Raw genomic sequence first — 16,804 nt, 5'->3', positions numbered from 1 at the left:
CGATATTTTGGGCCATCAGACCATCTCTATTGGTACATCTGTCGATCTCAGTGGAATATTACATCATGACAAACCTGAAGACTTCGCTACTGAATTTATAATCGAAATTTCGTTCCCCTCGATAAGTACCCACCAAAAGTACTTAATCGTTAAATTCAAACTTGGAAAAATAAATAAAATTGATGGTTGAACCGAGTTAAGCAATCGAACAGTGTGATACCGCATAACTATTGAAGCATCCTCATCTCTACCCACACAGATATCCACAAAGCAGAGCGGGTGAAGGCCTTTTACGATCGTTTGCGGATGCCCAGAAGCCGATAGATTAATAGCCTGAAATTCCCCCTGAAGTATTTCAAAATTAAATATCGAGTTGTACTAACTTATGATCAACGATGGCAAATGCATTACGAATATTACCCATAATTGTGAGGTGTTGAACGCCTCGGAGTGTCAGTTATGCCGAGTCACCATATGTTCAACGTCATTCTGTTTAACCTTTTGTATGAAAAACACATAGAAATCATAGAACAAACTATCTATTCAGCAAGTAGAATTTATCGCGATTACCATTCACACAGCGATTCCTGCACCAATCCCTCAATTATTGAAAACACCGAGACCTTATGCATTTGACGAGGGATGAATCAGTTTCACCTCGATTAAAATATTGTGAAGGGAGATGAAATTACCATAATTCCGAGAGGATTGCGCAAACGATTAGACCTTGAACACCAAGAGAAATTTTTTTTTGGCAAGAGTATTTCCAATTGATTTCATCAGACGATCGTCTGAATTCCCTATTTTTATCCACCATTATTCAAATTCTGACACCCGGATGATTTCCTAATCGTAATCCTGGGGATAACGGTGAGACTAAAGAATAATTGCCATGCAAATATCGTCGAGACGAGCGTCAGGTTTAACAGGTTCTCAATGAGTACTCAATGGACCATTGCACTAATCTAAACAGAGCGTTTGAATAAGACTGACAGTTTAACCTATCCCACATGTTTGGTATCGTCAATACCCACTGGTGTCGATGATATAATCGAGGAACCTGATGTTGCACAACAAGTCGACGCCTCATACGAGTCGTATGGGGCTTTTATAAAGGCCAGCATCAACAATATTGGTCATCGTATATTTGCCCCATGGCAGAATCCAAAGATGCGCGACCATTTTCAAACTTTCTCCGGATCTACATTCGCATTACGGAATTGAAAGAAAAATGCAAGATTCAAGTGAAGTAGTGAAGCAGGAAATGTGGAAATGTGGAAATGTATATATATAATTTTTTTTTTGCAATTTCTCTAATGTATTCAGGAGTATATGAATGAGGCATTTATGAATGAAATAAGTACCGAGTACCTGATTTACACTCAATGACTCAATTTACTATTGATACACCAGCGTGAATGCTTTAATGGGGTTTAATTGACTCATTGACTCGTCATGGGGACATTCACCAATCTACAATAGATGCCATAACCTTTGAGGAGCGATATTTACTCTTCCCTATGCTCGATCTTAGATATAAATTATAGTTGTTAAAGGTCACTGGACGTCTCCTTTCGAGCTGGAACCATCGATGGCCCTGCGATGGCGCAAACCCCATTGCCCCTACATTTTTCTTTTATTTTTTTTTCGGCTTCCCTCAGTATTTTTTATTGAATTCAAGTTTCGAAATGAATTCTGTACCTCATTTAGATGAGCACAGCCATTGGAAACTGATTAATGATAATTTCATGTCTGCCAATATGATTGAGAATTTTTAACGATATCTTGTGCCATCCTCCTACGATTGCACTCTGTCATCATGTGGAGTCTAGACTTATGTAAGGATAATTGAGGGCGAGGCGTGAGAGTATCCCACGAGTTAGTCAGCCCCTCACGTTCAGGAAAACTTGATTTCGATTGCGCAATATTTTTATTCGGTGCAGATCATCCGTCGATGCATTTCACCACTGAATGTCAACGAGTATAATTAATGAGGGGAATAATGTTGTGGATGTTTACAGTGGAAGTTGCTGTGGAGTGTCACACTGGTGGCAGTGCTCTCCACGTGCCAGGTGCACGGGAAGAGCAAGAGAGCGATTGATGGTGATTCAGGCGCACAAGCTCCATTCGAGGGATATGTTTATAATCCCCCGCAGAAGCCTTTTCCTCTACCGCCTTCGTGAGTACATTTAATGCGAATTATTTGGTGGGTATTTATGGATTTATGATGATGATTATCTTTGGAATAGGCGACCAGAAGTGACACCACCCCCGTACAGGCCACCGGTGACGCAACCACCGTATCAGCCACCAGTTACCCAGCCTCCGTACAGGCCTCCAGTTACTCAGCCACCGTACAGACCACCTGTAACTCAACCACCGTACAGGCCACCGGTAACTCAACCACCTTACAGGCCACCGGTAACTCAGCCTCCGTACCGGCCTCCGGTTACTCAACCACCGTACAGACCTCCAGTAACTCAGCCACCCTATCAGCCTCCAGTTACTCAGCCGCCGTACAGGCCTCCAGTAACGCAACCACCGAAACCACCAGGATACTCGTATCCGAAACCAAAAGAGCCATTTCCACCTGTAACTCAGCCTCCGGTAACTCAGCCACCGTATAGGCCTCCAGTAACTCAACCTCCATACAGGCCTCCAGTAACACAGCCACCATATCAGCCACCAGTCACTCAGCCTCCATACAGGCCGCCAGTTACTCAACCACCAGTCACTCAACCTCCATACAGGCCGCCAATTACTCAACCACCAATAACTCAGCCTCCATACAGGCCGCCAGTTACTCAGCCTCCATATAGACCTCCGGTAACTCAGCCTCCATATAGGCCGCCAGTTACTCAGCCTCCATACAGACCGCCAGTCACTCAGCCACCAGTAACTCAGCCTCCATACAGACCGCCAGTAACGCAGCCTCCATACAGGCCTCCGGTAACTCAGCCTCCATACAGGCCGCCAGTAACTCAGCCTCCGTATAGACCTCCAGTCACTCAACCACCTAAGCAACCCGGATATTCATATCCAAAACCAGACGAGTCCTTCCCAACGCCAACAAGGGTGCCTCCACAGACTACCCCCAGGCCAACTGTGCCCTTCGGAGAACGCACTACGCTGAGACCAACCACACCAAGACCATCGCCTCCTACAACACCGAGGCCGGTTCAGAGCACAACGTACTATTATCCAAAACCGGATCAACCTTTTCCCCCGACCGGCAGACCTCCAGTAAAAACTCCACCTCCATTCACAACACCTGAATATATTCCTCCATCACCTCAGACCAGACCTCCCCCTACTAGACCTCCACCAACAACTCCTGAATATATTCCTCCGACCCGAACAACCCCACGACCACCACCTCAGACTAGACCTCCACCAACCAGACCTCCTCCCACTAGACCCCCACCAACAACTCCTGAATATATTCCTCCGACCCGAACAACCCCACGGCCACCACCTCAGACAAGGCCTCCACCTCCTCCGACTACCACGAGAAGACCTTCACCACCCCCAACGAGACCTCACTTCGATACACCAAAAACAAATCCACCAAAGTACCTACCACCGGTAGAAGTTACTACAAGGCCTCCGCCACCTCCAACGAGAAGACCTCCACCACCACCAGTAACTAGGACTCCTCCACCGCCACCTCCACCAACGCGGAGACCTCCACCACCGCCAACAAGGAGTCCGCCACCACCTCCACCTCCAACACGACCCACATCACCTCCACCAACGAGACCTCCACCTCCTCCACCAACGAGACCTCCACCACCTCCACCAACGAGACCTCCACCTCCACCACCAACGAGACCACCACCTCCTCCACCTACGAGACCTCCACCGCCTCCACCAACGAGAAGACCAGTCTCAACCTCTCCACCAGAATACCTGCCACCCCCAACAACCAGAAATCCCTTCATCCCTCCCCAAACCACCAGACCACCTGTCGTTCCCCCTCAAACAACGAGAACACCTTACACCCCTTCTCAAACAACAGCCCGTCCACCCCCCGTAACCTCAAGAACAACATACGTTTCTCCTCCAACTCAACCAACTCGTCAACCTGAAACCAGACCACCCCCATACCTTCCACCATCCTCCCCAAGACCCACGTACCAAACCATTCGTCCCCCTCCCTTCCCAACCCCAATCTACAGCATAACCCCGAGTACATCAACCTATCGTCCACCCCCAACCGGTCGACCAGGACCACCACCAACCCTCCCACCCCCCACATCGAGACCAATCGGATACAACTACCCAATCCCTGAAATCTCCTTCGATTTTCGTAAACGTTAGTACCTAGATTTATATTAAGAATAATAAAAAATCGTACAATTGGCTAACGAGAAAAAAAATTGATAGTTTTTTATCTTGAGGCTTAAATTTACGAATGTAAATCGCCCGAAAATGCTCACATCTACTCAACGCCTGAAAACGCTGTACCAATTTTATCTTTTAGAAAGAGAAAATGTTGCGTGAAGATGTAATTATCGCAAGGTAAAATAAAAGACAATTTTTTAAATCCACCTGTACAGGACCAATTTCATTGTCCAAGTGCAGTGACTTCTCATTCTAAACCATCTTCATGGACACTGACTTCCAAAGTCGTTTGGTAAGTAGTTCATGCATTCACATGTTCTCCTACCATCTCCATCCGCCCCCACGAGAAAAGAATTTCTCATTGTACCCGAACAGAGCAATTGAATACCAGTGAAAACTGCATTCGGGGAGTTTAGTCACTCCAGCAGGTGCCAAGTGAACAACCAGCCTATTGATACCAGTGAAAAAATAAAAAATCTCAATTATGATTGAACGTGCGTGAAATTGGAGTGCACGAGATGTTCGAGACTGGACGGAGATCGGCAATTAGCAGTTCAGAGCTGGGACTTTACTCTGATCGCGCTGATCGATACAATTCGAGTAAATACGGACCTGTCGTCAGGAAATTTGCTATTGTGGTCATGGCTATCGTCGCTGTAATTTTGGTAATTCCTTTCACTATATCTAATCAGATCCTAAAGATTGAAAAATCCTATTTCCACATCTCATCCCTAAGAATTTTATCATCATTTACGCGCCAAAAATATTTGAATTAAAAAAAAAAATTTTCCTCCGTGAAAAATTATAGATAATGCCCGTGGGCCCGTGGGCCCGTACGCCGGTAAACCATATCTTATGAAAAATTTTTCTTCAATTTTCGATTTCTTGTAATCGGAATATTTTTTCCAAATTTTCAAAAAATTTCGGGAAAACTTTCCAGAAAATTTTTTTTACGAAACAAAAAAAAATGGGAACATTTTTTTTATAATTTAAATGGCGTATTTTTTTAGAATATTGAAAAATCAAAAAAGTAAAAACTGAACAGTATAATTAAAAAAAAAATTATATTCGCAAAAATTTCTAGAAAATTATAAATAAAGTTTTCCGAAATAAATTTTTGAAGTTTTTCAAAACCTTTTCCAAAAATAAAATTGTTTTGTTTCCCAGGTTTTTTTTGTTTCAAAAGAAAAATTTTCCGAAATGTTTTGAAAATTCGGAAAAAATATTCCGATTACAATTTTTTTTCTACCCGGGTACTCTTCAAGACGATAAAAGGAAAATCAGTTGTTCATAGAAAGATTAATCTAAGAACAATTCACTCTCCCCGATAATGATAATTCTTATAAAAAAGATTACATTGTTGCAAAGAGAGATAGAGCAGTTCGTTCCCCTCGACTTAATAACAATAATCACCCGCTCATTAGCACTTCATTGTAAAATTCTGTCTCATCACTGCAGTTACGTTAGCATGTGAACAGCATCAGTAGATGGACTGTGGGAATTCCCTCCGAGCTTTCTCTTTTATCATGTAATTCCGTCTAAATTCAACCGTTAAATGTCTGTATCTCTCAACCCAAAAAGAAATTCTACACGAAAGAAATTCTACGGAAGATCATGTACGAGGAGGCTCCAAATATTTTCTCCTCAGGTCTTAATTCTGCAATGAACATGATGCGTGACGACCGGTCGTGACGTCGAACCCGAGATTTTTCTGCAATGCTTCACATATGGGGCGTTAACTGTGCTTTGACACGGATTATACATTCCTACAATTCTCAAACTCGATTATTTCTCAATTTAATGCGAATAAAATAGCGTGATCTAACACCATGAAGCGTTTAATTGTTGAATTATAATTGTCGTAATTTCACGGTCAAGATGATCGATAGAAACTCGACGTGGAAATGATTTCTCAACTTCAACAGGCCGCTATATTCATCTACGATTTTGCCTCCGGAGCATCAGCAAGCAGCAAAGTCAGCCAGGAGACAAAGCACATCTACATCCTGCAGAATGCCCTGAAAAAATCCTCGAGTCTCCCCAAAAAAATTCCAACAACATCCCAAAAACCAGAGGTCGAGAGACTCTCGATGACGAGCATTGAAGAGCGATATGACGACGACATAAAATCCCTGTCCTTCATCGATCCCTCAAACAAATCCGAAAAGTATGGAAAGAGTCTGGAGCCTGATCCACTGGAGCCACGATCCCAGAGTCTTGAAAATTTCAAATTACGCAAGAGATTATTGGAATCAGCCGAGAGCGAAGACGTTGGTGAGGAGGAAATCGAGTCTAAGCAATTATTCAGCAATCACGCAGTCGTCTATCGAGTCAGACAAATGTAACAAAAAAATCCTTTAACGTCCCTCGAATGAATCAGCAACACTTCTTTATTGATTTAGGTATCCCCATGGACCAGACGACAACGAGGAAGCTCCAGAGGATCTACGACCCACCCCTTTTCACTTCAAACTCCAGAACCCGACGCCCACATCCTTCCAACGCCTCAAATTCCCTCAATTATCCCAGTACAGGTATCCCCACAACTCCCGAAACATTCAGGACATAATAAAATACCTGACGAACGACCCGGAGAGTCCGAAACGAGGAATTAAATTCACTGGAGTGTACATGAACCCAAAGAAGTACGACCTATACCCCGACATCGGCGAGATGATGGCTAACAGCGATAAATCCGAGATATTAGTCCCTGGAGATGATGAAGACCCTGAGGACTCTGACAGTTCTCCATTTCTCTTCATGAATAATGATCCTTTCTATCCTTACAAGCCTAAACATCCTGCGGACGTCAATCTCCTAGCACCTGCCAACCTTAGGTGAATAAAATCATTAAATTTAGCAGGAAACGTCATTTAATCGACTTGTCTTCAGGTTTTCACCTGCGGGTCTTCAAAGGTACAATCCCTACTACGAACAATATATGCAGCGTCCGATCATCATGAGACCACCTCCACCCGTCGAATCAACCTATGACAATGGTGCAGGCTACTCAGCCTATGGGAACAAGAAGAGGAAGGCAAAGCCCTTCAGCGTGATGCTGGATATCTACCCCATCACCGAAATTAATGATCAACCGACGAATAAGAAAGTTTCACGACCTAGACCGAGTGAAGAGGACTATTCAACAGATTCCAGAAGACCTATGACCTTTGGTCGAGGTGGGAGATACTACGGGGGCCATCCCCAACCGATTCCTGTCGTCGCTTTTCCAGCGAGTCCATCTGGAACGGAAGAGGAGGAGAAGCAGCAAATGGTATTTCACCTGAATTTGTATCCCCGGAAGAAGAACAAACTCAGCAGGTGAGGGGATAGGTTTTGAAGAGTTTAAGGATTTTTTATTGTCACTCTCGTGTTTTAGGAAAGATATTATCCAGAGATCCGAGGCAATGCCTCCAGAGAATCATGAGCAATTCGTGAGGAAAGTCATGTCTCCATTTGATACAATCACCAAACAATTGACTGATCACTCTGCCATTGAGGAATCGAAACTAGAAGAGGCAGATAACGACCCGACTAATTTACCATTGACCAAATACGAAGAGAGCTTTCTGGAAATGCCGAATGAAGAGGACAAAAAGCCCCAGGATGTACTGTTCAATCATCAGGGTAATAAGAGCGAGGAAAGTATTGATAATATGAGCGAAGCTAACGAGACTGTCTCAGGAGGAATAAAAAATTCAACCTCTGATTTGGATGTCGATACCCCCGAGGGTTTTCAGAAATTTGCCGATGGTCTGGTAGCGACAGACTAATTACAAAGAGCAATCCAAAGAATAAATCCTGTACGTAAAATTGGAAAATACTGTAAAAGTGAAAGTATTAGAAGTTATTGTCTCCACATAGTAGCAGACATTCACCAATTAGAGTAATTCCGAGTTTCACTTTGTAGAAAAAAATAATGTGATATCGTAAGACCGATTTACGACTATTTTATCATGTTTTTTGCACCATAAAATCGTCGATTTATCGAAAAAAAAGAAAGATAAAACATTGGGTTGGTACCAGCTGTTACCTTGACATTTAAATAAACGCACAGACTGATAAATCCTCAGCCGAAATACTTCAACTTCTCACATGTCTAAACGTCCATCGATGAATATAAATTATATATTTTTTGTATTCAACGTTTATATAAATACTCTAAAATGTACATGTCTCAACTGAAAGGACTAATTAAGAATTATATTACAGAAGGCTTGTACCTCAAACTTATCCCACTGTACAAAATAATTGGACACCTTTCGATTATCCACTTATCAATTTTAAATCACTAGTCATTATTCATAAGCACCGAAGTCTTCTTCATTCTCTCATGAAAACACTTTACGCTCTAGACAAGGTGCTGGGATGATAGAGCGTTGTGTCAGCCCCCCACTCGTAAGGGCCTTCGTGAGGGCCCAAAGCAACGATTGTTCCAGGCCCAAGGGTCCCCAATGTTGTGTGAGATTGTGCATTGACCATTCCAGGCCCTGAAGAAACATAACTCAGTGGTGGTCTCGCTTGTTCCCTCAAGCGTGCGTGTTTCACGTGACGTTTGTATCTTCGAAATGGAGAAAATCGAGTTAATAACCTCATCATCATCTTCATATTATCACTAAAATATCACTCTGGTAATTGAATTCCATGAAATCAAAGTCAACAAATTACCCCTGCATTCAATCTCTAGAGTTGTTAGTGTCCAATTACGATAAAACTTACTTCGAGTGCATGCAGCATAACACGCAGCTAGAAATAATCGTGGCAACACCAACCAATGCTGCTATGGCAAGTACCCACATCTGAGTCATCGAAGCATCAGCTCGTGCCACGAGAGCTGCACAATGCTGTACTTTCTCAACGTGAAATTTCTCGTAGACCTTCTTCAACTCGTCATTCCTGGAGTCCCTCAACAGTGCCTTCATTTCCTCGAGATCGTATGCCTCACGTCCCACCATTTGAAAGCAAGAGCTTGTCGATGAGAAGTCAAGGGAATTATCGTCCTTCGAGTAGAACTGAGTGTCGTAAACGTTGACTGTGATGGGAAGAGACAACGCCTGCTGCACAGCCTTTTCAAATTCCTCGAGCGTCTTTCTCACCTCAACCGGTGGCTTTGAGAATACAAACTTCAACATGTCTCTGTCCCTCAGCAGAAAAATGCGAAGTGTCACGTTGGTCTCTCTTCCAGGTACTTGAGAATTATTCGCTGTGATGGGGATCTCCATGAAGCCATCAGCAAAGCTAGCCATCGAGCCAGTTGTCCTGAGCTCTCCACTTTGAGGATTCAGTGCCAGATACGATGGAATCCCCTTCTTCGACATCGAGGGCTCAGCCAATGACGTGAATGACACCTTTCCCATGACGTAATTAATCGGAAGTGCATCGACATCTTCATCATAGGCTTCCAAAGTAATCAAGCTCGTATCAATAGGTACATTAAGTCTGACCCCAATCGTGATGTTGTCCTTCCTGAATTGGGGCTTGTTGTCGTCAACGTCAATGACTCTAACCAGGAACTGTCGCTCCGAAGGATCCTGACGATTGTATCTCCTGGGAATTACATCAGGCAGCATCACAGGGTATTTAAAACACTTGACTGTTAACAGATGACGATCCACTATCTCTCGATCGAGTCGCCCAGCTGATCTAATAATTGCTGAGTTGTTCTCCAGTCGTTCTATACTAAAAAGTCCAGCTTCGTTCCCATAAGTTATGGCGTAATCCATCATTCCGTTTTCACCAATGTCTTCATCGACGGCCTCGACGATTCCGACCTTCGTACCCACAGGAACTTCCTCAGGAACACTGAACTCTATCGGAGGACTGTCCAAACCCCTTTTAAAATGTGGCTTGTGATCATCGATGTCGTTGACAACTACCTGAAGAACTCTGGACGCTTGCTGAGGAGGACTCCCCAAATCCTGAGCAACGAGAATTAATGTGTAACTGTCCTTGATCTCACGATCCAAAAGTTTACGCGTTGTAATCAATCCTGTCTCTCCATTGATCCTGAACGAGCTGGCGTCGTTCTCAAAATTTCCATCCTCCAGAAATTTGAAGGTAATCCTACCATCAGGACGATTGGGATCATCAGGATCCGAAGCCACTACCTGAAACACTGGACTCCCTATCGTCGAGTTCTCGGAGATGTACGCAATCTCCTCCAGTGTGGGACGGATGAAGAGAGGAACTCCATCGTTGCTGACGACGTCACCGATGTAGAGGGTCAGAGAAACGTCAGAGTGCAGAACAGGTTGTCCATTATCCTGACTCCTAACTCTCATATTATAAGGATCAGTCCTGCCCTTTCCTGTTAGTTTTTTTGCAGAGTAAATCTCTCCGGTTTGATGGTTGATCGAGAAGAGTCCACTGGCCTCTCCCTCGTCGATAATCTCGAAGTATACTTCCCCTCCCTTTCCCTCGTCTGGATCACTAGCTGTGACATTGACAACGCTGACACCGACGGGAGCATTTTCAGGAATTACTGCTGTGTAGGAGTCCTGGGGGAAGGTGGGGGCGTTGTCGTTGACGTCGAGAACGTCGACAGTTACCAAAGACCGCGTGGTCCTCTGCTCTGCCCCACCTCCAGGCATGTCAGAGGCCACAGCATAGAACCTGAGGACAGATTGCCTCTCTCGATCGAGTGTTGTATCCTTTGCGATCCTGATGTTTCCATTGAGTGCATCAATATCGAAGAGATTGGCGTTTTCCCCGGTCAGGGTGTACCTCACCTCGCCAAATCCCCTCTTGACCTCCTCTTCGGTATTCGCACTGTCCACATCCACAGCCTTGACATTCAAAACAATCCTAGAAGGCTTCGAATCCTCTAACACCGATATCTTGTACTCTTTCTTCGTGAACTCTGGACTGTTGTCATTGACATCTTGAATCTCAACGATAACGGTAGCTTCCGTCATCGTCCTGGTTATATCGTAATCCCTGGCAAGCGCTCGGACCTTGAACTTTATGAATTTCTGTCCCAAAGACTCGTAATCCAGTCTTTTACTCAACACGACGTTTCCACTCTGAACGCCTACATTAACGAATCCCTCGTCTTCATCTTCTCGGACGAGATCAAACCTCTGGACAACGTGACCAGTGGACTCCCTGGCAGACAGCATCAACAGGGTAGTTCCAAGGGGCTGCTCTTCAGGCACAGTAACTCTGATCACCGGATTATTCAACGACCACCCAGGATTCAAGAATATTGGGTTATTGTTGCTGAAGGCTTGAATGTAGATCGTCACCTCGACAGTATCGAATTGCAACTCTTTATCGACCGCTGCATTGACATCTCTTGCTTGAACAGTTAAAATAATCACCGCTGCCACTTGATAATCCAAAACTCGATTCACAGAAATAGCTCCCGTGGTTGGATGAATCCTGAATGCAGTCTTGTAATCGTAAGGTGTTGTGCTCTTCAAGGCAACTCCAGTCTTATCAACAGCTTGAATAGGTTCCACTATCGAATACTCGATATCAGCGTCTGTATCAGGATCGACCGCAGACACCCTGAGTACAGAATCACCGATCGATGCTCGTTCCGATACATAAACCAGGTAAGTTGAATTCCTGAATTTCGGTGGCTTATTATTAACATCGATAACATTAACAGTTACAGTAGTGGTAGCTGTCTCTCTAACCGGTGCTCCAGAATCAACAGCGTATATAATAACCTCGTATTTATCACCACCAGTCTCTAGATCAAGTCTAGCATCAGGGGATACCGTTATAATTCCGGAACTGGAATCAATAACAAAGTTGTCTTTAGCCCCGGAGGCAATGTAGTACTGCAGAAGGCTGTCTCGTCCATCAGGATCATTAGCCACTACTTTAATAACTTCTGTCCCCGGACTGGCATTTTCTAATAATCTCGCTCGATAACTATTGGGTCCAGGGACTCCTTTGTAGTTTCCCCTGAAGACGGGCCTCTGGTTACCAGGAACACCAACACGAACCAATACTTTTGTCTCGGAGAACAGCGGGGGATAGCCATGATCAGTGGCTCGAATTGTCAATTCATAGAGACCCCTCTCGGTGTCCCCAGATCTGGCTGGAGAGTTCATGGTCACCTCTCCGGTCTGCGCATTGATATGAAAGACATTATCACTCATTCCGGTGTGCCTGCTGATAGAGTACGTGATTTGTCCGTTGCCATGAGCTGGACCATCGACATCAGTTGCTCTAATGAATAACTGAGGATCAAAGCTAGTGGCACCTTCCCTCACCGTTCTGGAGTACTCCTTCTGCTCGAACACTGGTGCATTGTCATTGACATCAGCCACTTCTATGATAACATTTACCGTTGACACTCTACCCCCTCCATCTCTCGCCTCCATCGTCAGAGAATAAGACTTCTGAACCTCATAATCCAGAGCCTTAACCAACCAAATCCCTCCATTCTTCATTTCAGTCCTGAATTTATCAGCTCCAAATCCTCGCAGGGTATAAGTCAATTCTCCAAAACTCTCGCTGTCCTCATCCCTGGCGACGACGTCCCCAAATTTAGTCCCAGGTTTGGCATCCTCCCTCACCGAGAGCCGATAAATCGCCTGAGAAAATTCCGGGCTGTGATCATTGGCATCCAGAAGCTTCACATGAACCCTCGAGAAAGCTGCAACTCGTCCGTCGACGGAGGCAGTCACATCAAACTCCATCTCTCGTTTTGAAATGTCTTCCACGTCGTAATCCAGAATTTTTGGATCGAGAACTTTGATTACAACTGGGACTCGCCCCTGTGCCTGCTCAGGTGTCACCGAGAATCCTCGACTGACCCCTGGATAACTCGGTGCATCTCTCAGGGCTAAAATGAATTTGGCATTCTCACCGACGTCATTATCACTGACAACCATATTCAATCCAGGCAAAGGTGTGTCAACTCCTATATCCTCAAACACTTTAACCTTGAAGAATCCCTCATTGAACACCGGGGACAGATCATCAACGTCAGTAACAACGATTGTAATAACCGAGGTTGAAAATTCAGCGGGAATCTCATCATTAATCAACTCCGTAGCCTTGACTTTAAACGTATAAATTCCCCCATCATGAAGAATCCTAGTCTCTTCCCGATCCAGTGCAACATCAGTGGTGACAAGTGTTCCAACAGTGATATCACCCTCCCTGGAGATCCTCAAATCGAAATGATTAAGATCATCGCCCTCAAGACTGAGTAAAACCGACCTAGACTCGCCAGTATCTCCATCCCGAGCCCTAATGGTCAATACCGGATGCCCCGGCGACGTGTTTTCCGGAATAGCTGCACTATAAGGAGCATTCAGAAATATCGGGGGCTGATCCTGAACATCTAGGATATCCACAGCAACTGTGGCCCTAGCCTGGAGCCTCTTAGAGAAATCTCCAGCCCCATCAGTTGCTAGCAACGTGATGAGGTAAGAATTTCTACGCTCGTAATTCAGGGGTTGAACGACTGTGATTCTCACATCGTATTTTCCCTCTGAGATCTGGAATAAAAGGTCTGATTACCTTGGATAAAGACCTAAGGAGATATATTGAGGGGAAGTTCGAACCTTCTCCGTGGTGACGTTGAACACGAAGCAAGTGTCATCGTCAGCCGATGCTGGTACACACTTGACCTCGACGTCAGCGTTGACCCCACCGTCACGATCAGTAACCGTAACGGTCCCCTCTGGCAACAACAGACTACCAATTTTAGCACTCTCCATTATCCTGGTTGCATAAGGTCGACCATGATAAACCGGTGGATTATCATTCTCATCGAGAACAGCAATTTCTCTCCTCAAGGACACGATATTTGGCTCAGACCCAGCCACACCCTCATCTAAACGATTGAAAAATTATAACTCCCCACCACAAGACTCAATCACCAATTACTCACCAGTTATACTGATGATTACTTCAATGAGATCCTGGACTTCACGGTCCAGTGCACGCCTGAGTGTAACAACACCAGTTTCACGGTTAACCGTGAAATACTCGCCACTGATTGAATAATGCAATTTCGAGCCCTCCGGGTCTTCACCCTGGAGTTTATAGACAGCAGCACCAGGTAATGTCCCTTCTGACACAGCAAGTCTCGCCATATCACCATTGTGAATAAAATGAGGCCCTCGATTTACCACTTGAGCCAACACTGGTGACAGTGCGATGATCCAGAGGATCATAAAATCTCTCATCATCACGCTGAACACAGAATCATGTTAATAATCATCCACTGGCGATCCTGCCATTTTTGGAAGTGTTCTCATTGCAACGGAATAGGAGACAACAACGGTATCAGTTACCGGTTTCATTGCAATCTCAATGAAAAGGCGTTAGAAATCAAATTCCATTTCTGGTCGAGGGAGAAAGAAAAAGAGAGAGAGCCATCGCCTCAGCCCTGATCTTGTCCGGTTTTCTCAGTGAATAAATAATGGACTTTCTAACATCCCGAGATTTTCACTCGTGGGAAAAAAAAAAACCTCACTGGATGAATAATGTCTGGTCCACCATTATTACACCCTGCAGAGGAGTAATTTTAATATTCATATGATTGTTCGAGGGCTGTTATTTTTCATGGACTGCGGTTGATGTAATTACCGAGGAAATCCTGAAAACAGGATGAGAACACCGAGATTCCTCTGTCGTTCGGCTTTCTATTGATATAAATACACCTTTATCGTTGGAATGGGTAACAACATTGCGTAAGACAATTGTACCGAGAGAAATAACGAGTGCGTCTAGGCGCAATACCGTGACTTGAGCTCTCACTTCTTATGGAATTACAATTCAATCGAGATGATAATCTTCAGTGCAATATCCGAATCCTCTTCCTATCTCCTCCCACTTCACCGTGTTAACATAATTATTCACCGCGATAAACAACAATTATTTCATGGAAAAACAAATTGATTATGGATTCACAGGGTGAGATGAAGGATTGAAGCGTCAAGTCACGTTCTCCATGACTCAATCAAGGATATCCTGGTCATCCACCCCCTGTGAATCCCATTTTTTCCCTCTGAAATTTGTGTTTATTTGAGTCAACAGTCTTCAAGCGAAGTTCTCCGGATAATGAGCCACACATTACACAAAAAAAAAAAATACCCGTTATTCCCAGTGGTCATTACCGCATTCCACCGGTATTATGTTAAATTTACCGAGCGCGAGAAGCATGACGACGTAAATTTACCGATTATTCATAGAGTAAAGCAAATAAAAAATAGCGAAAGGTGTTGAACGAGTTTGGATTCATCTTGTGAGATGATCTCTCTCCCCAGCATCGAACTCCCCAGTTTTCGACGGGACCCATCCCATTACTAACCATCCCGAGAACATCGATCCCCTGGCCCATGAGAACCCCCCGAAAAAAAACCCCTAACAATTTTCCACCAGCAAAGAGACTCGATTTCATCCACACGACATCACGCGATCATCATCACCCAGAAGACCTGATTAACGGCACGTCCGTCTAACTGTCTTTTCTACCGGTTACCTGTGGCCTCGTGTCCCAGACTCTTTAATCACAACGCCATTGAAAAAGAAAAAAAGAAAAACCACCGTTATTCCCTGTATTACGTTACACGTGGGGAATTTCAAGAGTTCTGAAGTGACCGGAATGTTGTCCCCCACCTCGAAGAAAAACCGATGCGAACACTTCCAAAAGTATTGGATCACTCATCAGAGATGAATAATAAAATACTATATCTCCAATCCAATGAATTACCAATTAATCCAAATGCGACACGTAAAAATCCACTGGTCAACTCATCGTAACTTCACTCTGCAGTTCAACCTCTGGAAGACAGCAGAAGTAACCCTCCAGGTTAATTTATTATTGAATTTTTGACAGATAAAGGAGACGTGAGTCTCGTGTACGGAGTGTGTTGTCGAGGCTATGGACAGGAGAGCACTGCATCGTAAGAAGGTATGCGGGGCCTCAGGCCCAAGGAGGAGTGGAAGGAATGGGAATGAGAAAGAAACGGTTGTACCTTGTGGAATAAGGCGAGTCTATAGACTATTCGTGATAACTCCGGGAATAACAGGTAACACCATAGAATCGTTTTATCCATCCTTGTTGATGGGTGGAATAAGGATGAAAAATTAGGAAAAAGGAGGGAAAGGCATGCCTTCACCGAGCGATTATGACTCCAGTGATTTACGATATAGTAGAACGTAGGTGGACGGATGGAAAATTGAATAAACAATTTTCATGGATTTTTACCAACAGCTCGACCAACCAAGAACTACTTTTTACCATTCAAGCTGAATTTCTCGAGTTTATTTTATGAATTATCAATTTTTCCCGTTAAATTATTCAATACAAACGGTTGTTAATGCATTAATTACCGAATGCTAATGGAACTATCATTTTACTTGTGATATAGAGGCAATTTTTAAATAGGAAAACTGGATATATTGGAGGTCTCAACGCGTGATCGCACCTGGAGGTAGACAAGCTGAATATTTCTGGAGTTTATCCTGTCGTTGGCTTTTCAATACC

General features: G+C 44.2%; 3 protein-coding genes across 4 annotated transcripts in view; 1 reads left to right on the top strand and 2 right to left on the bottom strand.

The window, feature by feature from the left end:
• The window catches only part of Hr39 (Nuclear hormone receptor FTZ-F1 beta), a 151,875-nt gene that overhangs the window by 112,857 nt on the left and 22,214 nt on the right, over positions 1 to 16,804 (bottom strand). The window lies entirely within an intron of this gene.
• Positions 4,778 to 8,383, top strand: LOC105266139 (uncharacterized). The gene is made up of 5 exons (XM_011304070.1): positions 4,778 to 5,009; positions 6,270 to 6,685; positions 6,747 to 7,181; positions 7,237 to 7,665; positions 7,724 to 8,383. The coding sequence occupies exons 1-5, from the start codon at positions 4,863 to 4,865 to the stop codon at positions 8,115 to 8,117; spliced, it is 1,821 nt and encodes a 606-aa protein (XP_011302372.1). The 5' UTR covers positions 4,778 to 4,862; the 3' UTR covers positions 8,118 to 8,383.
• On the bottom strand, positions 8,457 to 16,199 carry Cad74A (cadherin-74A). Its single transcript, XM_011304071.1, has 5 exons — positions 16,028 to 16,199; positions 14,201 to 14,505; positions 13,872 to 14,143; positions 9,064 to 13,805; positions 8,457 to 8,905 (listed from the first exon to the last, which is right to left on the bottom strand). Exons 2-5 carry the CDS (start codon positions 14,499 to 14,501, stop codon positions 8,689 to 8,691), a joined length of 5,532 nt encoding a protein of 1,843 aa, XP_011302373.1. The 5' UTR covers positions 14,502 to 14,505; positions 16,028 to 16,199; the 3' UTR covers positions 8,457 to 8,688.

This window comes from Fopius arisanus, unplaced genomic scaffold, assembly GCF_000806365.1.
Source record: "Fopius arisanus strain USDA-PBARC FA_bdor unplaced genomic scaffold, ASM80636v1 scaffold00036, whole genome shotgun sequence".
NCBI classification, from domain to species: Eukaryota; Metazoa; Arthropoda; class Insecta; order Hymenoptera; family Braconidae; genus Fopius; species Fopius arisanus.
This window is presented reverse-complemented; position numbering and strand designations above follow the sequence as displayed.